Source organism: Pygocentrus nattereri, chromosome 3, assembly GCF_015220715.1.
Source record: "Pygocentrus nattereri isolate fPygNat1 chromosome 3, fPygNat1.pri, whole genome shotgun sequence".
Lineage (NCBI taxonomy): Eukaryota > Metazoa > Chordata > Actinopteri > Characiformes > Serrasalmidae > Pygocentrus > Pygocentrus nattereri.
Window position 1 is genome coordinate 37,678,903 of NC_051213.1, and position 21,737 is coordinate 37,700,639.

The window sequence follows — 21,737 nt, forward strand, 5'->3', positions numbered from 1 at the left end:
GTGTCTCCTCAGTTACTGAAGTTCAGTAAGTTTCAAATGTTTTCCTTGGGTGTTGTTTTTATGCGTAAAGTTGATAATGATAAATCAAATCAAATCAAATCAAATTTATTTGTATAGCGCTTTTTACAACGGATGTTGTCACAAAGCAGCTTTACAGAATTTCAGAAAAGACAAAGTTTCAACAGGACTGTAAGAATGTACAGAATGTACAGAAACCCCCCAGTGGGCAAGCCGGGGGCAACAGTGGCAAGGAAAAACTCCCTCAGAACTGAGGAAGAAACCTTGGGAGGAACCAGGCTCACCAGGGGGGACCCATCCTCCTCTGGTCAAACTACCTACAAGTGATTATACTACTAATATTATCAGCAGTAATATTGATATTAGGAATATCTAGGAGTCTATGAGAACATCAGCGTAGGGTGGGCAGCTCATCCAAGGTAGTTGGTGGTAGCTGGGGCGATAAAGTAACTTCCATTCCTCCATACAACATCCTGAGCATATTTAGCTCAAAACCTTTTCACAGAACTATCAAAACAAATGTCTCGGGCACCAGGCAGTGTATAGTTCCTGTGAGGTAGCTTTTAGACGTGCTTCAGTCATCTGGTTCCTACCACCACCACAGTGAATAACTCTGACTTTGTAAGCTTCTGTAGAACAGAAATCAAACCGCTGTAAATGGCTTTGTTTACATCTTAACAACTGCATTATGCAGACATTTTGATCATATAGTGAAATTCCCCTTCAAATAAATGAACTTGTCTGAAGTGAACTGCCAATGCTAACAAACTGCTCCAGTGTAAAGAAAAATACTTCATACTTCCTCTATGCTGCTGCATAAAGTTAAGTGAAATGATTTGTCAGCTGGGTGGAGGTGTTACACCCTCACAGGTAGACACAGCCTCTTTAAAATGGTTAAAGATTACTGCACTTCACTGAGCAACAGGCTCTTAGCTTTGTTTGCGCTAGTGCGTCTTAGTGCACTCCTCACAAAAATGTCAGAAGGTTTAGAGCGGAGCTCACCAATTCCCAGGTGTCAGACCTTCCTCCAGATTTCAGCTCCAGCCAAGTCAGATGTGTTCAGCTGGCTGGAACTGAATACCTCAGGAATGTGTACACCTCTATGTATCTGTTTCAGCTTCTGGTTCTGGTGCAGGATATCAAAGTATGCACAGTCTGTAGGGTAGCTTGGCAGGAAGAAGAACCCCAGAGGGTGATATCTCCATCCCACCTCCCAGTTTATTTTCTCATCTGATCACATGATGGGGCCAACTCTGATCTCAGCGCATTGACTAAATGGCTATGGTCTAATTTATTTTGAAGTTTCATCTGAATCACTGCATTCCTGGGAATTATTCTCATAGAAAATGTTTGGTGGTCATTTGATCATTTTCTGTTATTGGGTGATAGCGGTCTGTGCATTTCTATTTCTATCTTTTAAAATGGAATGAATTCAGGTGTTGTGGGCATGACCACCAGGATCACATACTGTATTTACATGACATTAATCAGTTAATGAAATGAAATATTGAACTGTATAACTCAGTAAAGCAATTATATTAAACGGGTTCCCTCCTGAAGAGCAAACGGGCTCATTCACCAACTGTTCTTAAGAAGAAATTTCACGATGATTCTAACATTTGGCGTTTTCTTATTTGGGATTTGAACAGAATCTACACACACTCAGAAGCACAAACGTGTGAACAATTCTGTGGTTTAAGAACACGTCGTGAATCAGATGTTGACTTTTTCTTAGGACTTTTCTCAAGAAACAAATTTAAGAAAAACTGATGAAGATACTGGTGAATGAGATCCAACGTTTAGATGAAGAACTTCTCTATAACTTGCGAAAGAACGTTGACCAATCAAATCGCTTTTCAGAGGTTGGGAACTAGACGTCATGTCAGTGGGCGTGTTCTTGGCACAATTGCCCGCCCTCCACAGTTCATCGTTACTAAGCAACCGTTAGTCAACTTCACAGGTCGTGCTGCGGGCTTTCAGTAAGTCAGAGCGTAAGCCACATAAAATAATGTTATTATTTACCACGAATTTTATATACCGCTGTTATTAAATGTTAAGGATATCTTTCAGATAGAAAACAACTCGCGCTTTAAAAGAAGGCGGCACTAAACTGTAGCAGTGCTAACCTAACTTCTCTAAAGTTGTTTTCTGAAAGGTTTGGTGACTTAGCAAGCTAGCCAGCTAGCGGTAACTGTTTAAGAAACAGATTAATGTTGTTGGTAAAACATTAGCTAAATGTGTTTCCTGCTGTAGCCAGCAGTTAATGTAAAATGATATTCTCCGCCGCTCCGCCAGTCCTACTGTATTTACATAGACTTAGTTTGTGATACTCTCTCATTATTCTCATAACGTTTGAGAAAAATTTACAAAGATGAAATTAAATGTGTCTTTCGCTCTTTCAATTGCTTTTTATTAATACACGAATTAATATTTGCCTCACATTTAGGTTTATAGGTGGCAAAACCTTTATTATTCACCATGTAAATGATATATACTTTGTCAAAGAAGATGCCACGCCATTACATTTTCTTCTCAGTTGCAGGCGTTGTGTTGTGAGAATGAGTGCTGGCCGGACTGTGGAGGGCGCAGGCTGTGTCACTTGGTGGGGTTTCGGGCCAGCAAGAGATCTGCTTAGTGCAGGTGAGATAAGTTCCAGATCTCTTATGAACTGATGCAGTATTTGCCAGAACAAATACTTTGTGAACTAACACATGTTTCAATATCTTTTTTTATCATCTCCCATTTGCATATGTTCACAGGTGCTGTTAGGCAGGAAGGGAAGCGTAATGTCTTGCTGGTGGGCAGCGGAGACCCCAGACACATCCTAAAGACCATCGCAGGCCTAAGAGACACTGACACACTCCATGTAAGTCACTAACGGGATAAAAAAGCACTTCCAGTCAGGCTCTTTTCCATTTATTCTTGCGCTTTACTTCCATTTATACTTGGCATTTAAATGCATGCTTGCTGGTTAGGATGCAGAACTCGCTTCTTCACGCTGTTCTGCAACATCATTAAGTTGCGAAGAGGTGACATTTTTTGGTGACACTTTGATGAATGCATTCAGCCTGGCTAGATAGCCTTTGCACCAAGCTGACATCCAAACACAATAGGAGCTTGTCCACTGTTTTACATGTAAACCGAGGGTGTAACAAGTCTAAAAATTCATTACATTTGATGTGTTTATGTGTGGATTACATACATTTCATGGTACAGCAAAAATAAGTGGTGCCGGAAAATAGGGCTTATGCTTATTAGAACATTCAGCAATATAATAGTAAAATATTTGTAGAATATTTAACATATAAATACTAAACAAAAGCTGCCGTGATCGCACTAACCACAACCTTATATGTTGCATTAGCAAACATGTCAGCGATGACACAGTGGTACAGTGCTTTAAAATTCATGATCATTCGTGTTATGTGTAATGTATTTGCAGGTTTGGGTCATTGAGAACAGTATGGAGGTTGTTGCCCGACAGCTGCTACTGCTCTATCTGTCTCTGATCACTCCGGAGAGCATGGGCCTGAATGGTGAGTGCTAGGTGTGTTAGTTGCAATTTTGCATTTATCTGTGTTGATAGTCAACATAATTTCGCAAAATCACAGTTAAGCTAAATTTAGCTTTTTTTTTCCAACAGATTATTTCACTGCTGTCACAGTTGGGGATGATATACACAACTAGTTGCCTGCAACTGACAGTTACACCAAGCAATCCAAAAACAAGCTGCACACCAGACATTTAACTACTCCACTAGTTAGCCAAATTAGAAGCTTGTATTTTTGTTACACTGTTTCATTCTCGCTAAAATCATCTTTGTACATTTTTATCGGTTGTCGTTGCCATTTTATAATAGCTATCTATCTATCTGTACTTTATTACTATTTACTTGCTTTTTTAAACCAGCTCTATGTATGTTAAGCCTTAATTAGTGTTTAAATAGCCATTACAGTTGCTGATGTCAGACTCATCCTGTTCTAATAAGCTCAGTGTGGATCACACATCTTCTGCAGTAATTGCAATAAATCCTTTGGATCCCAAAAGAACCTGAACTCTGTATCATTAGGGGACATCAAAAAAGAAAAAAGTAAATCTAGAGACATAAATTACGGTAACAACAGGCTAACAAAGAAGAAAAAGCCTTGGCACAAGCAGTTATTTACATAGTGGATAGTTTAAGCTGTTAAGTTAAAAAACTACCACCTTGAGTTGGTCGGAGAAAGAATGATTCATTACTGTAATTTTGATTGGCTGTTTCATGGAATGTTTCACAAAGATCCTTGGAACTGTTGCGGTTGAGTTGCACTTTACATTATGCTAGTGAAATTTAGTTTCATGTAGGTTTGATGTGAAGTTGCTTTTTGGTTTCACTGTATAAAGTCAGCCTAACCAAATGTGTTGCAGGCAGCTTTGTTTTGAATTGCTTCATGTAACTGTCAAGTTGCATGGAAATTATGTTGCAGGCAACTCACAACATGCAACTATTATTCACCAAAGCCAGCCTTAGACATTAAAAATCGAGTTGAGATGAAAAGTTTATATATTTCATGACTAGGAAAGAAAAGCTGATTGTCACAGTATTCCAATATTTAAGGTTTATATTCCATGCTACATGTGTGTTTCTCGATTACCTGATTAACTCTAGCAAAATATTTCATGACATTATCAAATTATGCAGCACACACAATGCACAGACTACTATACATCACTTGTATTGTTTCTGAGCATTTCTGTTTATTGTGTCAGCAAGTCATCCTGCTGAAATTGATTTTCTTTGGTATTTATTTAATAACAGGATTTTTAAAAGACAAGTAATCCAAAAGTAACTCTGGCATTTGCTTTAGATGAAATAGTCTAATAGACTAAATTATTAGGGTCTACAGTTACATGTCCTTAAATTGTGTTCAGATATCCTTTTGCCATTGCTGACCAATGTATGCATTTGTTTGCATATTTTGTCACACAGAGAAGACGGAGGTGTTTCTTGAGCTGTTTGGGAACTCTGAGATTCGCTGTCAGACTGAAGAGACACTGAAACACGTTGCTGCTCAACATTCTCTTTCTGTTACCGACATGCTTGACAAATGCACTCCGTCACACCCCTGCCTTGACACTAGTCTTCTCAAGGTGAGCCCAGCATGTGATTTCCAGCAGGTTTATGATGGCATTCATCAAACTAGATACTAAAAACGAGAACAAACTTGCATGACGTCTGCCAAAGCTGAGTCAGGAATTGCCCAGGACAGGCACTGACAGACAAACTAACACAAGCATTAGATTAGGCCTGTCACAGTTATGATCTAATCGTCTAATCACAGTTACTTGAGATGATCGCAATTGTATAAGCTGACTATGATCATTTTCCAGAGTCATTACATTTCGCAGTCATGGTTTCACAGAGTTGAGTGCGCTGGACTGAGTCTAGACATCATGGTCCTATTAAAACAGTTCTTACTTCAACAAGTTCAACATTACAGTTGATTCTAAAGTACAACCAGTGTTGGCCAGCAGGCAAACATAGCTTGCATGCAAGATGTCTAATCAGCCAATTTGGCCTCTTTAGACTTATATTTCAATACAATGAACAAGAAAACAACTGCAATCATTATATGACAATTAATCACAAAGTAAAATTTAATGATCGTGATAGCCCTACATATGATTATGTACATTTTAAAAGTTTTTTTTTTAGAAACCTATTTGCTGATTTCTTAAAATCTGTAATTTCTGACTGGACTTTAATGTGTGTACTAGAGAACAGAGACCCATAGGACTCGAGAGAGAGACCATTTTCTAATCATGACCCAAAAAAACATTGCATTTGAAAAGGTGATATTACCAATAACTGTGTTACCACTGTGTTACATATTTAGAAAAATAAACAAATATTTAGATTATTCTTTAAATAAGATTAGGAAACTCAATTGGATTTACTGAAGCTGCTAAGTAAGCTTAAAATGATTAAAGTAGTCTTAATCAAAAGTTGACAGGGTTTTTCCCCTACATGGGAGTTTTTTTAAGGTTTCTTTCGTAAAGGCAAAGGTTAAATGGTTGTTTGCATAGTTAAAAGGTTCTTCTCTTTGATGGATTTTAAAAACATCTTATAGTACCAAAAAAGGAGTCAAAGAGCTATGATACTACATAGAACCATTTTAGCTATGTAGGCCTTCAACAATGGGTAGAATGAATAGATTAGAGACTGTTATAGAGAACATTGGGTAAAAAGTCCTTAGCTGTTTAAACATTGTTCAAATATTGTGCAAAGCACTGGTGTAGGGGAATCTTATATATATATATATGTGAGCTCTTGCTGGAACCATTGAAGACTGTTATCACTGATGCTGTCATGTGAAGTTTTTATGGTAAGACCTCCATTGTAGTGCACATTGTTACTGATATTCAGTTCCAGAAGTTCTTCTCTGTAACACTCTTGTTTGTAGTTTAGGGAGAGAGACGAGCTGGCTCAAATCTTTAAACAGTGGCAGCACCCCCACTCCAACCCAGCCAGTGTGTTTAAAGCCTGGGACGCCCGCGTCCGACAGCACCTGGGCACACGCTACGACTCCCGCAAAGGCTGTTTCGACTGGGACCTTACCATGAAACTACACCAGAAAGGGGTTTGTAGTTTTACATACAGGTGGCAATATGACAGTGTTATTGGTATCATGGTTAATCACAACAAAATGTGATTTTCTCAGTGTATCATGAGCATTGTCAGTACTTCTACAATACTGAACAACTGCAGTCATCATTAAATGATTCATAAATCAGATTTAGACCAATTAGAGAGAGCCTGTAAAGGCTTGTCTTCACGTATTTTAATGTGTGTGATATTTTTGTCATATTGCTCACCCTTTATTGGTTGATATAGGCCGCATTTACAATATGACCTATATCTACATCACATTGGTTTCACTCAGAAGTAAAGATTGCTGCAGCTCTACAAGTGTGGTACTCTTCATACTATGTTATTCATTCATGCTAGGCATTATAAAACATATCTTTATGCAATATATCGCTGTTCTATTCAAGATCTGCTCTCTACTTGCTCTCTTGCAGTGTGGAGTCATTAACAAACAGCAGTACATCAAATGGCGTGAAAGGGGTGTGGCTTTTGAGATGAGGGAGGGGTTATACCAACGAGCCAATCAGAGTCTACTCTCTGTACGCGTGTTTAATCATGTAAGTCACTTCATCATGTGAAGTATCACGTTTATGACGCTCGTGACAGCTCTTGATGAGAAAGAATTAGTTGAAGCCTTCACACACATTCTCTGTGTTAGATTAATAGAATCTGTCAAGTACACTGATCTGAGACCTGTTCTGCCAGTTCTTTCATAAAGCTCTGAAAACCTGAATACCTGTTTAGATACATTCTGTTAGAGGAGGGGAGTGATCAAAGGAAAAAGTAATAGCCTGTCACAAACCAATCTGAGGATCAGATTTAGTTCAACTACAAACAATGATGCAACTTTTTCAACTAAAAAAGTGAACAACCTGTATGTATAACTTTGAGTTCACTGAACTTCAGTCAATAATTCAACAAATGTAAAACACAAATGATTTATCTGTTAATATTTGAAGTTCCGTGAATTTTGTCAATTAGCCAAGCTTATGTCAAGTCTTGCGTTTTTAGGAAAAAACGTTGCATCATTACAGTGTAAAAGTCTGTTAAAAATCAGCTGAACTGAAAGTGTTTCCAGGGTTTTGGTGACACTCTAAACCAAGCCCCTGTAAATAGTACCTTAATTATTATGGAAAGGTTTGTTAATGGCAGTCGATAACTTGTTACTTGTGCATTAATATGTGTATATGTATAATTAATAACTGTAAGAGACATTTCACTGCCATGAGATAAATAGCAAGTTATTTCCAGTCAGTGTTCACACAAGTCATGTCATATTTATAGAATATCATGGGAAACTGATAGAAGGTTTTTGGTGACTCAATTAAACAAGTATTTACACTGTAAAGGGTCAAATGGATATGATTAATATTTAGCTTGGAGTTTAGGTAAAAAAAAACGGATTCCACCACAGTGTAAATAAGAGGCTATGTCCACCTGTGACCTGTGTGTGTGTGTGTGTGTGTGTGTGTGTGTGTGTGTGTGTGTGTGTGTGTGTGTGTGTGTGTTAGAGAGGAGACAGGGTGGGACTGAGAGGATACTGGGGAGACATTGTCTCAAGCCCCTACCTGTCCTTTGGCATCGAAACCGAGAACAAAGACCTTCTGAAGACACAAAACAACCAGCATGTTAAGGTAAAGAAAAAATGGACAAAGAACAGACATTAAAAAAGCACCCCACTGGTTAAGTGGCAAGAACCAGTGAGAATATTGTTTTCCCTCTTCTCTCCTTCAGCACTTGTCATCATTCACTCTCTTTCATTTAATTATGACACTGTGCCAAAGTCAGAGACCACCATTTATTTTTTTAATTTAGAGCCAAATGGACAATACGTACAAGTTATTCATTTTTTGGGAGATATTTCTGAGGAGATTTTATATGAAAGATATAATATATTTGCATATGGCAGTAGGAAGTCAATGGAAAAAAGTTTCCAAAAGTGATTAAAAGATACACAGAAAACAAGACTTCTAACAGCCCTGCAAGACCTGGTAGACCACCAAAACTGTCACCAAAACTGATACTAAAAATTAAGCTCCACTCTTGCATCAGATCTGGAAAAAACAAAGGATGCACAGCTGTCAATATGCCATTACTAAGAAAAAGAAATGGACAACAAAGACAAAAAACAGCAAATCAGAAAAAGAAGCTGCTGGTGTTCTCAAAACAATGGACAGACCAGTCCAAAAATATCCCTGCAGATTCTTTTAAAAAAACTGAAAGTCTCCCCAAAAGTCTTCCAAAGACACTGAAAAATGTGATAAATATTCAGTTGCCGAGGATTCTGTGTAATATCATGTTACATATTTCTTCCTGACGTTTTTTTCATTACGCTGAAAAAAGAACTTGTACTTTATGGCCACTTGAATGGAAATGAAATGGCCTCTGACTTTTGCCCTGTAATGTGCTTTAAAATGTTATCTGTCTCATTTCTAGGAAGCAGAAAAGACAGAATACTGTAAATGAATCTTGATCCTGAAGGCCCACTGTTCTACACATTTACATATTTTAGTGCTTTTCCTGCTTTAACACACCCATATCAGCTCAGTAAGAGGCTTATTAATGATCTGGTTAGTTTTTTGACAGCTGAGGAAGCTAAATTGTGTGGGGCAATCTGCTTCCAGAACCAGAACTGGGAAACTGCTTTAAAGAAATAATCTGATGCTTTTACAGTTGGTTTTCACAAAGTAATTTTGACTTGTTTCTGTGCTTAGTAAAAGACCATAAAACCTGTTGACTTCTGACTCTTACAACAGAAAACAATGCTCATTTGCTTTATCTGTTTTTTTCCAGTTGAAATATACCGGAATATGTTTTAAGATAATAAAACTAATACTATAACTCCACCTTTCTCTCTCTCTTAGACTGCTCAGGATATCTCTGTAGCGAATGTCCAGATGCTGTTTGAGTCCCTTTCCGCTAGAGGGGGCCACCATTACACTCCTCAGCTAGTCAGCGAGTGTGCAGGCTCACAGAATATCTCAAACAAACACACAGTGGAAACACAACCACAGTCTGACCAGTCAGCTAATGATGAAACAGAATCGCCACAGCAGAGTCAGGACTCTACGGTCAACCAGACCACAGAAGAAGAGACACAAACAGTCAAGACAGCCAGTGAAATCCAAACAGAAGTGAATAAGCAACCTGAAACACACCACAGGACCCATCAACTAGGTAGCTGAACAGCATTAATGCATTTAAACTGTTTAAGTAACATCTGTAACTGTAATATGTGGTAATAATGATGTATTCTGTCAAACAATCAGAATTGGGAGTAATAATAATAATAAGACAGCAAAAATAACACAGTACATTTTAGGGATGGAGGGATGTATGGAGCACTGTACACTGCAGCAAGTCATTCATTTTTTAGTGTCAGAACAGAAAAGCAACCAACAGTAAAATATTAAATCTATCAGTATTTAATTTGTCCACTCTTTACTTTTGTCCACTCCTCTGCCACTTTAACTGTTCCATCCTTCCCATGCTAAAACCAGCCAGTTCCAGTGTCCTCCCAACAAAACACACCTACTCAAACACACCTTAGCCTCCCTACACATTTCTTTCTAGTGTGCATGTAAAATGGCTAAAGGGAACATTTCTGAGGCTATTAGATATAAGATCAAATTAGATTACTTGAATTGTGAGAAGTATAAAATGCAATCAACTTCTAAGACTGAGGTTTTTGAAAGCTGTGGAAAATAGCCCTGCTGGTTTCATTGAAGAACTGAAAGCAGGCCACACAAAAAATGGACACTAGGCAAGGGGTGGACACAATACAGAGGTGGGCGATGTGGCAAAATGTAGCATCGTGATACTTCAGGAAGTTTTTAACAATGTGTCACAAGTAGCACCACAATATAAAAAAGTATGAATCCAATTTCTTGTATTCAACATTTCACACACTGTGCTGCACCAATCCAGTTAAACAGGACTTCTGCTCTCATTTTAATCAAACATACAGTTGGGATGTGATTTTTAAGTACTGACAATGTCCATAATGTGCTCTGAAAAGCATGTCGCTGCTGACGGAAGAAAACCTCGTATCTCCATTTTTGACGTTTTTCAGTTTTTAATATAAATTGAAAATGCCTGTTGGTCTTTACATTGTTTGTAAGTTTCATGAAGAATGGACCAAAAGAAACGACCTAAAATTGCTTGGAAAGACGTCTGGTTCCATTGACTTCCATTAAAAGTAAAGCAGGTTTTTCCTTTTCCTGTAAAGTTACCATTTTGGAGATACAAGGTTTTCTTTTGACAACAGCGATATGGTGATTTATCACAATAGCAATAAATATGGTCATATTGCCCAGCTCTAACACACTAAATACTGAATATATCATATTTAGTTGCTAATTGCTTTGTAGTTGCTTTTCTGATTTTCTTTTAAATATATCTTTTCTGCTTTTTTGCTTAATAGCCATTTTGACTGGAAATTAAAGGGTGGGCTCTCCCTTCTGTTCAGCATCTTATTTTGAATAATTTCCATTTCTGCACTGTGTTTACATAAACAATCAAAAACAGTCTTGTATTAACTGACTTGATGTTGATTTAGAGCTTATTTATTTAATGTGGAGCCATAACAACATACTTAACTTTGTGCTTTGGTATGTGTCCATGTGTAGAATTGATTAATCTACATGGAGTGACTGTGTCATTCCTGTCTCTGGACTCCCTGACCAAACTAGCCCAGAAAAACAGATACAGCCATCTGTTCAACACCATCTACTGTTCAGCCAGGTACTGAGCTTGCAGGTCCTACATCTGCACACTAATTTAAATCTTTGCAGATTTTACATTACTTATTTATGTTGTAATGATTATAATGAACTTGTACATGCTCTGTCTCATCAGTATGGTGCACCATTTAGATTCTTCACTGAAACAAATAGCTGCACCAGACGCCATCCTGATTGTAGAACTCGCCAAGTAAGTCTCATATATAATCTGCCAGCCCAATAATACAATTTGAAGATAGTGTGTAAAGTGTAGAGTGGAGTGTGAGGCTTGATTCTGTGTATGGGTGTGTTTCTATGTCCAAGGTACCTTTTGGATCTGTCTAAGGAGCAGGAGGCCACTTTTGCGGGGAAGGTTGGAGAGATTGCTAAAGGAGTAGGATTCATGCCAGTCCATAAACACAACAATGATGCGTATGCTGTATTCACACTGCAGAAGAACTGACAAGATCTCACATACGCCATCCTGACCTCACTATCCTCCATATAAACACACACAGATCACTCCAACCCACCCAAAACATCCACATCAGCTGTCCTGTCCACATACTTAGATTTTGTAGATTGTGGAAGAAAAACTCAGCTGATTATTCTGTACTTAAAATAATGATTCTGCAAACAAAGTTACACAGTTATTCATTCACCCCAGATGTTGTTGACCAGCCATGTTTAGATCTGCGAGGTGAATTTTGGCCCTGTTGTCTGAGGTGGCTGCCTGTGGTGCTCAGCTACACCATGCTTTTGTCATTTTCATAGTTCACTTCAAGTCATACTGTGTCCTAAACCACACTAACATTACTGAAGATCTGGATACAGTTTGAGTGGGTTAAGAGAAGTTTTGTGGATGGTTTTACAGAATTTTTTTACTTTTCCTTTACATTTTGAGTGACTTCTGAATTCTTGTATTTGTTACATTAACCTCATAGCTTCAGTGCTAAATTAAAGATACAAAATGTAGGCACTAAACATAGATTTTTAGTTCATCTTAGTTGATCAGCTACATCTAGGTTGAACGGAAAGGTGCGTAAAGTTGATTTTTTGTTGAACCGCTATTTTAAAAAGCGTCATTGCCACCCAAGGAAATAAAAATACAGTAATGACACGTTTTGGCTAAATGTGAATTTTAATATATAGTTCATGTAAATAATGTACAGCTAGCAACACAATATCTCTCACTTACAACCTATTTCATGCATTAAAAACCCTTAAAGGTAAATTGGAATAAAATATTGTATGTTTTGTGTTACAATGTTGTATATGTTGGTGTGCATTCACTTCCAACGTCCTCCAACTTTGCCTTTGCCTCCTGTGCCTTTCTTACTGTAAACAGGAGAAAGATGCAATAATGTTACATTGTTATATCTCTGTAGAAAATGGACCATATGCATGCACCATTTTCCATTCTTTCAGAATTCAGTCTATCAAACATTACTCAGAAAGATGATCTTACAATTTCTGAGCATGAGAGATGCGATTCAGAAGCACTTTGATCTAAAAATAGATCAGACAGAAAAAGTATTACTAGAAGTTGACTCTTACCAATTTCACTTTTATTGTGAAATATCTAAATAAGGTAACCTGACCTCATATTTCTGCCTCCGCATCTTCTCCATCAGGTCAAACTTCTCTGACTCCAGCTGGTAGATCCATTCCCACATCTCTCTGGCACGCTCCCTATGCACACAGTTATTTTTATCATAGGCATTTCCTTATCAGTGATGTGCTAATTACAGTAACTGGCCCTTTTGTTAAAACACATGCCTTGTAGCGCCATCTCGCCATCACACATACAATCACACTACTACCATGCCAGGGTCACTGCTGTGCTGAGAATGATCCACCACTTGGTCGAAAGCAGTCTTGTGGTCAGCAACTGATCAGTGAAGAATGAGGTTGAGGGCTTATATATTGTGCATAACAACAGACGGGCTACACTCTGTACATCTAACTGGCCCCAAACAGTATGTAGACTTTACTTACTGACAGTTTTCAAACAGAAGTCAAAAATACTAGCCAGTACAATGCTAGTAAACAGTATTTTTTATGCACAAAATCATAATTTTCATTAAAATACAAAAAACTTTACTTAAATGCAGAAAATATGTGTTTCAGTGGTGACAATTTTAATGTTACATAATTTGGGACACATTTACTAAAAAACAGTGAAATCTAACTGCTTATTATGTGGCCATGAGGGACAGGGATGCACTCTCACTTCCTGCTCTAAAATGTAGGGGTGTGGCTAAAATAAGGCTCCACCTACAGGCTAGAAGTCTGTGTTTTGGTAGTGACATGAAAATGTGGGTTTTTTATTTAAAAACTAAAGTCATGAGAAATCTAATTGTATTAACTTCAGTTTAAAAGAAACCAAAACATTTTTAAAACAACACTGAAAAAATGCAAATAAATGTAATTATTCTTTTCATAAATATTATTTTTCAAAAGTGTAAATATAGAGGTTTGGGATTGAGACAGTCTCCTCCCAATAAAAACACCCTATAAAAATGATTTTTAGTTTTTTTAGAACGAGGCCGCAGTTTTGTTAGAACAGTCCATATAGTGGACCTATAAGGTAGGTGGAGCTCATAAAGTGCTCACCTCAGTCCATCTTCTCTCAGGTTGTCAATAGCAAGAGGTTTACGTCTCTCTGCCAGAGTCTTCCTTTTTATTTCTCTGCCTGTTTGTCTTTTTCCTCCTCTCCTCTGCTCCGCCTGCGCCATCAATCAATACAGACACAGGGCAACAGACGGAATTACAATCTGAGAGTAAACAGACAAAGAAACATGCAAAGGTAAATTTGCTTGAACCTTGTTCTGAACCTTAGCGAGAAAGCCTCCAAAATGTGCTCCCATGTTGGACAGAACTTTCTTCTTCTTAGCCTCATCATCGGCCCTCTTCTTCGCCTCTTCATCCTCCTTCCTTTGACGCTCCTCCTAAGAACAGGCCAGAGAGAACAAGACAGCGCACGTTCAGGAAAAAAATAAAAGCTGAACTGCTGAGACAGTCAGGGTCGCAATTCCTTCTCTTGGTCTCACCGCAATCCTGGTCTGCCGGTCTCTCTCTTTCTCTGCTCGGACCCTCTGCTGCTCTGCCCTCTCAGCCCTGCGATTCTCCTGACAAACACAGACGCTTCAGTAAAACCTGCGTCAAGTCACTTTAAGGTTATGTTTCTCTTTTTAAGAAAAAAGAAAGAATTAGAAACAGTGGAATAAATGAAATAAATCTAAAAGGTAAAGGGCCCATATCACAGAAAACCTCATTTATTTGTACCCTAAGATGCAGTATGTCATCATTGTTAAAGTTTGAAAGCTCACCATTCAGTCTGTATATATAAACTAGTTTGAGGTTTTGTTTTTATGATGTCACAAAAACTAACTTCTTTACATATATCCACCTATTCAGCCTACAGCTGGCCATTCACACTGACATTATAAGATGGGTTTTAGCCCAGACTGATTTACAACAGAGGGCAGCCAGTCAGCTCAAATACATATACAAAAGTAAAATATAAGATATATGTAGGATATGAGCCCTTTAATTCAATCTTTATATGCCACTAAATATAAATACACTGAAATACAATGTATATAAAAAGATTAAATAAACCTTAAATAAACAAATAACCAACTGACTCATGCAATGTAATTTTACTTTAAGCTCTTTTTAATCTATTCATAAATAATGAATGAATGGCAAGCCCTGGTGCTTGTGCACAATGGCACCCACTCAGTATGAGGCCTGCCATTGACCAGAAAAAAGATATGAAAGGATTAGATGAAGAGAGAGAGGATGACCAACAATTCTCTCTTTCAGAGCGATCAGTTCCTCCTCTTCCCTCTTCCTCTGGTCAAAGTGAACTTCTATCAGAGTCTGCAGCTCCAGCAGATCTTTCTCCATCCGCTTCCTGTGGATGTCCTACAGAAAGAGTGAAACCCAAATAGAGGAACTAATGCAGAAAGAGTGAGTGCTGAAATGCAGAAGTATGTAATAAACCATGTGTTGGTGCTGATAGTAAAGAATTTAACTCACATCAAAATCTACTCGCTCCCCTTCTGGGATTTTTGGCGCGCCCAGCTGAGAGTGCATTGGCCTGCATGCATGCAAGCACACACACACAGTATATGTAACTGTCGTAACAGAAACTGTGCTGAGATGACAAATATTTGTAAAGTTCTGTATGTGTGTGTGTGTGTGAGAGAGAGAGAGAGAGAGAGAGAGAGAGAGAGAGAGAGAGAGACAGAGAGAGGAATGGAGTCATACTTGTATTTCGGGCGTTCCTCTTCAGGCCGAAACAAAAGGGGGAGCATGGAAAAGACAAAGTCCACTCAGTCAAAAAATTTACTCTGAACCCTTTCACCCCATCCAGTGTGAATTAGGCAGTAACAACATGATATCTAGTTAGTAACTACAACCTCAAGATGGCCTGATACCCCCTTTTCTTTTCCAATACTGATACTGATATTGAAACCTTGAAGTTCATCTTCACTTCAGTTTTTTCTCTACAGACTGTAGACCCCATGTGTCACCCGCAAGTCATGTCAGGCCCATGACGGTCTTTGGCCAACAACATTATTTTAATTTTCTGTTCTTAGTAGCCTGTTTCACCCTGAGATGCACTAGAGTCCCCAGCACTCACTGCAACATAGTGTGCATACACCACTGTAGCTGCGCCGTCATTTTGTAGTCGGCGGGTCTAAGCTTCATTTCGCTATGAGCGGAATGAATAGGGTTTTCAAAAAATGACCTCTACCACACCAACAAATGTTCAGAACCCGATACGTTTTGTCCTGTGAACATTTTTCTCCAGAATACCACTGGATCCTCTGAACTATGAGGTCGTTAAAGATTTGAAATATGAACATTGCTACATGTGAGCTGAAGCTACTGTGCGCTGAATTCACGTCATTAGACTGGCAGAACAGGATGAAAAGGAGTCAGAACAAAATCATCCGGTTCCGCTGCAGTTCTCTGTTCTTCATCTGATGCTCACTGACTGTTATCTTAAACCAACAGAAAATCAAAAGGGGGAGCACGGAAAAGACAAAGTCCACTTAGTCACAACATTTACTCTGAACCCTTTCACCCCAGGGTGAATTAGGCAGTAACAACATGATATCTAGTTAGTAACTACACCCTAAAGAGGGCCTGATACCACCTTTTCTTTTCCAATACTGATATATTGAAACCTTGAGGATCTACAACCGTACCTGCACTCAGGCTGATCCAGTACAGACTCAGCTTAATAATCACTGCTGATGAACTGATTTAGGCTCAGAATATCCTGATTATTATCTTAATGCCAGTAACATTTTACTGAGGGCATTTTCTCAGGACATTCGCCAGCCTTTTGTTCGACTTTTCCCGTTCCACCTTAAATGGTGCAGCAGTCACGTTCTGAACTACTGCGCCATTTAAAGTGGAACGGGAAAATTCGAAAAGCAGCCGGGGGAAAAAGAAGCTGACTTTCAGCTTCATGGAGGGTTGAAAGGCCTGGTATGAGGAGGTTTCTCTATTTCCGCTTAACAGCTGAGTGACATTAACTTATTTAGCTGTTTAACAGAACCGACAGGTCAGTATTTTGTCTAGTTTGCTAATGTTTGTGATGGCTAGTCACAGTTGCTGCAGCATTTAAGGTGGAATGGGAACATTCAGACAAGGAGCAGTGAAAAGAGGCTTCATTTCAGCCTCATAGTTATAACACGGGTAGTATAAGGAGTTTTAGCTCATCAAAATATCCTACCTAGAGGTTTTATTTACGAGTATACCGGTAAATATGCGCTACAGTAGAACGTTTCGATAAGATAGCACAGCTCGTCTGAGCAGCGGCTCAGCCCGCCTTAGCTTCATGTAGCTTAGTGACATCAAATTGATGCGCAGTAGCTTTAGCTCGCATGTAGCACTGTTAGTATTTTATGCCTGGGGTCTAGTTCAAGCAAATAGGTACTTTTAAGAAAACTACCTAAAACAATTAATTGAGATTTTGAATTATTTTTGAATAAGTACACACACACATCTTCCAAGCCGCTTCTCTCTCAGGGTCGCGGGGGTGCTGGAGCCTATCCCAGCTGTCATTGGGTGGAAGGCAGGATACACCCTGGACAGGTCGCCAGTTTTGAATAAGTATTCAGTGCCTATTATGCCTGTTGCCATTTTAGTATATTTTGAATAAACAGTGGCTCAATCACGTCAAGGCAAAATGTTAAGTAAAACTGAAATAAAAAAGGGCTTTTAAGTGGTACACCCCTGCTGTAGACTGTAGACTACAAATTGTAAGTCTGTCAGTTGCCTTATGAACACTGCCCTACAATAGACTGTTAACCTAAACAAAGACACTAATACCCCACAGCTGACACCACATTACAGATTGTGAGTGTATTATTTCAGGACAGATTTGTTACAGAACTTAATCAGATTCACTCCTTTATGCCTTCAATATTCAATACAGCATTTTCTGCATATAGCAGCCCGATAAAGGTACCCATCAATATTGATATGCTATCAGTACCACACTCCAATTATCAGTGTTCCTTTCCACAAACCAACAGAAAAACAGAAAAGGCCAGCAAAGAGCCTAAATTTAGACACATGCAGCCAGAGGAACAAAGAAAACATTGAAAGTAACAGACATTTTCATGAATGGGGAGTCAGAGTTGATATGAAAGTTGATCTGAATGAATGAAAAGTTCAAAATGAGGGCAAAATGCTAATTTTCACATCTGAAAATGGAACTGAATGCACAAAGAGCTCAACGTTACTCGCGTGACACTGCACTTTAATAAATTTTCATTCAAAAGCTGATGTTGGCCTTCAGATCATAGTAGATCATCACAGATCTATGAATACATTTTGGCCTGAATTCCATACATCAAGATCAAAATGTACTTATTAAATAAAGACGATGTTCTCAGAACAACTGAGCTTAACATCACTGGATGTTTTTATGATCACTTGGATTGTGAAAAGCAGAAAATGCAACCAACTTCCAAGACTGAACTTTGCAGGAGCGGAAAAACATTTCATGCTGTTTTCATGACACTGAAAAAAATGAATAGCTTGTTTCTGCATTGCAACTTTGGCTAGAAATTATATAAATTAAGGGTGGTCTCTGACTTTAGCACAGTGCACAGTACTGTAAGTGGAGCTCAAAGTGGGCAGAGAGTAAAAATACAAAGTAAAGTGACCAGTGAATTTATACAGTACTATCTAAAAATTTTAGGTACCTGAGAAAAGTGGACATAAAAAGCCCTTTATCTGGTCAGCAAGCATTCATTTACTCACTCACTCGTGTATAGTTCTATCAAGCATCAAAAAGGTTCTTCTGTTGTTACAAGCTTGACATCGTAATGGTAGCAGAACCCATTTGGTGCCATATAGAACCATTTTCAAAAAGGTTCTATACAGAGGCATATTTTAACGGGGAGCGAGGAGGCGGACGCATACGCTGAGATAAGTGACTTTTATTGTGGGTAAATCCAAATTCAGGGTCATAACGGTCCATGGTCAGACAGCCAACGCGAACAGATCGGGGTGCATACATAACCAACTACAAAGCAGACAAAACACAGAACAAATTACAACAGGGGCTAGAATAACAGCAAACGATACATCCAAACAGCACAAACAGACATCAAAGACCAGCAAGAAACTCAGGAAAACACAGGGCTTAAATACAAGGGTTAACGAGGGACAGGCGGAAACACAGGTGGGAACAATCAGGGGCGGAGTCACAAAACAAGTGGCCAGACTAAAAACCAAAACAAAGAAGCACATGGACAGGACTGGGAAGCAAACACAACACGAGCACATGGACAGGACAGGGAGGGGCCAATCGTGACACACATACAACAATACAACAATCTGAAGAACATTTCACCATGCAAAAAACCATTTAAGCATGCAAAAGGGTTCTTTGAGTGTTCATGGCTCTTTATAGAACCACTGTCTTTACTAAAGAACCCTTGAAGAACCATCTCTTTTAAGTTTGTACAGAGCAATGGTTCTAATACAGGATTTGATGTTTCACACAGCAACACAAAGAGACATTAAACAGCTTCATGTTTCACACTCAAGGCCTTTTCTCCTCCTCTGCCTGGAGAGAGAGGGAGTGAGAAGGAGAGGAATAAAGAAGGCAGACCTCCACTCTTTAGTGCGGGTCTGTTACACAAAGGGAGTCAGTGATTAGAATTAGTGATGGTTCAACACAGCAGGGACGAAGACATCAGAAACCTCACCTCCAGCTTGCTCCCTAAAAGAGAAGAGAAATGGAATGAATGGAAGTAATGTTAATGGAATTAAAGTTTCATGGAGTTTTGGAATGCTACTGTAATAAAGTTGGACTGAGCTACTCACTCGTGCTCCTCCTCTATGTCAGACATGGTGTAAACTGCAGACACTTGAGACAGAGAGAGAGTGACAGAGACAGAAGATCAGTAGATGCCTCAGCAACACAAAAGCACCTCCAGTCCTGTTACCAATGAGAGACAGAGTGACAAAGAAGGATGGAAACGTTTCAGCAGGGAACCACTGCTGTATTAGCCCGGCTAAAGTTATTATTAGCGCTTAATCCACTGCCAGGAGCTGATAATGACTCATTTCAGGGAATATTTTGTGACTTACCCAGAAACACGTACCATGTTTGTTGAAGCATGGGATCAATGCTAGACTACGATTAATACCAAATTTAACAGAGAAATAAATACACATTTTCTCTTATTCTTTTCAAAAACGTGTGCAAAATTGTTACAAATGGATAAACAACATTTTAGAATGAAACTCTTCAAATGCAGCCACATCTTAAACCAGAAGAGCAGCAATGCGACAGATAACACTTCGAAATGAGAGGATTTGTTTGTTAATTGACAAGTAAGGCCTTGTTGTACTCGATTAAATGGCGCATCTGAGTGAATTACTGCAGTCTACCATGTGGAATCTTTCAATGCCTACACTTTGTCCGAAAAGCCACAATATCAATTAAAAAAATCCTTTGCATAAAATAAGTTCTCTTAACAGAGATTTATCCAAAAAGACATCTGACTGATATGGACAACAGCAAAGCTCATAATGAGACAGAGCAACTGTGTAATAGCAATGATAACAATAGGGATATGATCTAAAGCTGGCTTAAATCTCTGATCCCTCAGAGCTAACATTTAAACCTGACCTCAGCCAGTCAGCATGAACAAACATACCAGAGAGAGAGAGAGAGAGAGAGAAAGAGAGAAAGAGAGTTGACCCTGTATTGCCTATAAGAATTAGATGAATAAGTGTCTTAACAATTTACTGCAAGTAGTATAGGATTTATATGTGAAACAGAGAACATCAGTCATACAGGGCATCAAAAAGACTGCATTTCAAAATCCATCTGCATCAGATCTGCAGCTGATATATCAGCCCACTTGCATTCAGGTAATAATTCTATGAGCTAAAACGTCACTGAGGACCGTTTTTCACATTCCCTGGTGGGCTGCAGTTCAAAGCCACATACAAGCTTCTGAAATTTATTTGACTGCGGAATCTAGCACAGACATAAACAGACAGGCTACTGCACTAGTATCACGGTGGTCCTGCTTCTAAAGACGTATATTCGTGCAATGTTCAGCTCCAACCTCTGTCTAACACTAGGTGAACAAAGATGAGGACCCACCAGTGGCTGAGGTTTCTGAAGGAATGGTAACACACTGAGTTACTGAGGACTCCATATCCCTCAGAAAGAGCTACATACTATTAAAGACAAAATGAATGAAAGGAAATGAATGTATTAATAAGCAGGTAAATCAATTAATACACACAGTGAGGGAAGTTGCAAATGCTGAAATAGAAACACGAGAGACAAAGAAACATACAGAAGTGCCCATGATTGGCTGAAATAAGAGCAATGTTGAGGGTCCTACCTCTCACTGTGGGGAACGTATGTGATCACAGTGTGAAGAGAATGAAGTAGACGAAGGTGTGCTGGTGGTGTATGCTGAAGAGGAAGGGTCTCACTGGACAGGGTGGACTGACCGTGCGTGTGTGTGTGATGGACAGGGTGGAGTGTGTGGATTACAGGGATTTTGTAGGAGAAACATTTGTAAAGGATGATAGACAGATGAGCTCAGATGATAATTACATCCTAACACCAGCCGCTCGGGTCAACCGTGGAGCACCCATCAATCAGGATAGAACCAGACACCACAACACACACTAAAGAGACCCTCATAGTGGGGCAGAATTGCGTGTGTGAAGATTGGCAGGAGGACCCAGCCTTAAGCTCTGTGTACCAACTGGAATAGGCCAACTATGAACTCCCCCCTTCTCTCTCTCTTTCTCTTGCACGGCTATGAAATACACCCCAACCAATTTCAAAAAACATG

At 39.0% G+C, this 21,737-nt stretch overlaps 2 protein-coding genes across 6 annotated transcripts; one reads left to right on the forward strand and one right to left on the reverse strand.

Annotated features, from left to right (window-relative positions):
* Positions 1–1,966: 1,966 nt before the first annotated feature.
* Positions 1,967–12,583, forward strand: LOC108429191 (dynein assembly factor 3, axonemal). Of its 2 annotated transcripts, none has more exons than XM_017700753.2 (12): positions 1,967–1,997; positions 2,555–2,658; positions 2,778–2,884; positions 3,461–3,554; positions 4,988–5,148; positions 6,462–6,638; positions 7,081–7,203; positions 8,158–8,280; positions 9,511–9,823; positions 11,275–11,389; positions 11,504–11,578; positions 11,692–12,583. In XM_017700753.2, the coding sequence occupies exons 2-12, from the start codon at positions 2,577–2,579 to the stop codon at positions 11,828–11,830; spliced, it is 1,509 nt and encodes a 502-aa protein (XP_017556242.2). In that variant the 5' UTR covers positions 1,967–1,997; positions 2,555–2,576; the 3' UTR covers positions 11,831–12,583. The 2 variants fall into 2 exon arrangements, with proteins under 2 accessions (XP_017556242.2, XP_037392603.1); XM_037536706.1 differs by lacking the exon at positions 1,967–1,997 and adding an exon at positions 2,002–2,009.
* On the reverse strand, positions 12,490–21,360 carry LOC108429193 (troponin T, slow skeletal muscle-like). 4 transcript variants are annotated; one of them, XM_017700755.2, is made up of 12 exons: positions 21,029–21,360; positions 19,735–19,777; positions 19,617–19,630; positions 15,646–15,664; positions 15,415–15,475; positions 15,184–15,300; positions 14,421–14,498; positions 14,205–14,318; positions 13,984–14,096; positions 12,969–13,059; positions 12,836–12,876; positions 12,490–12,705 (listed from the first exon to the last, which is right to left on the reverse strand). In XM_017700755.2, the coding sequence occupies exons 1-12, from the start codon at positions 21,081–21,083 to the stop codon at positions 12,657–12,659; spliced, it is 795 nt and encodes a 264-aa protein (XP_017556244.1). In that variant the 5' UTR covers positions 21,084–21,360; the 3' UTR covers positions 12,490–12,656. The 4 variants fall into 4 exon arrangements, with proteins under 4 accessions (XP_017556244.1, XP_017556243.1, XP_017556245.1 ...); XM_017700754.2 differs by having other exon boundaries at positions 14,193–14,318; XM_017700756.2 differs by having other exon boundaries at positions 14,193–14,318; positions 21,276–21,355.
* Between the last annotated feature and the right edge of the window lie 377 nt (positions 21,361–21,737).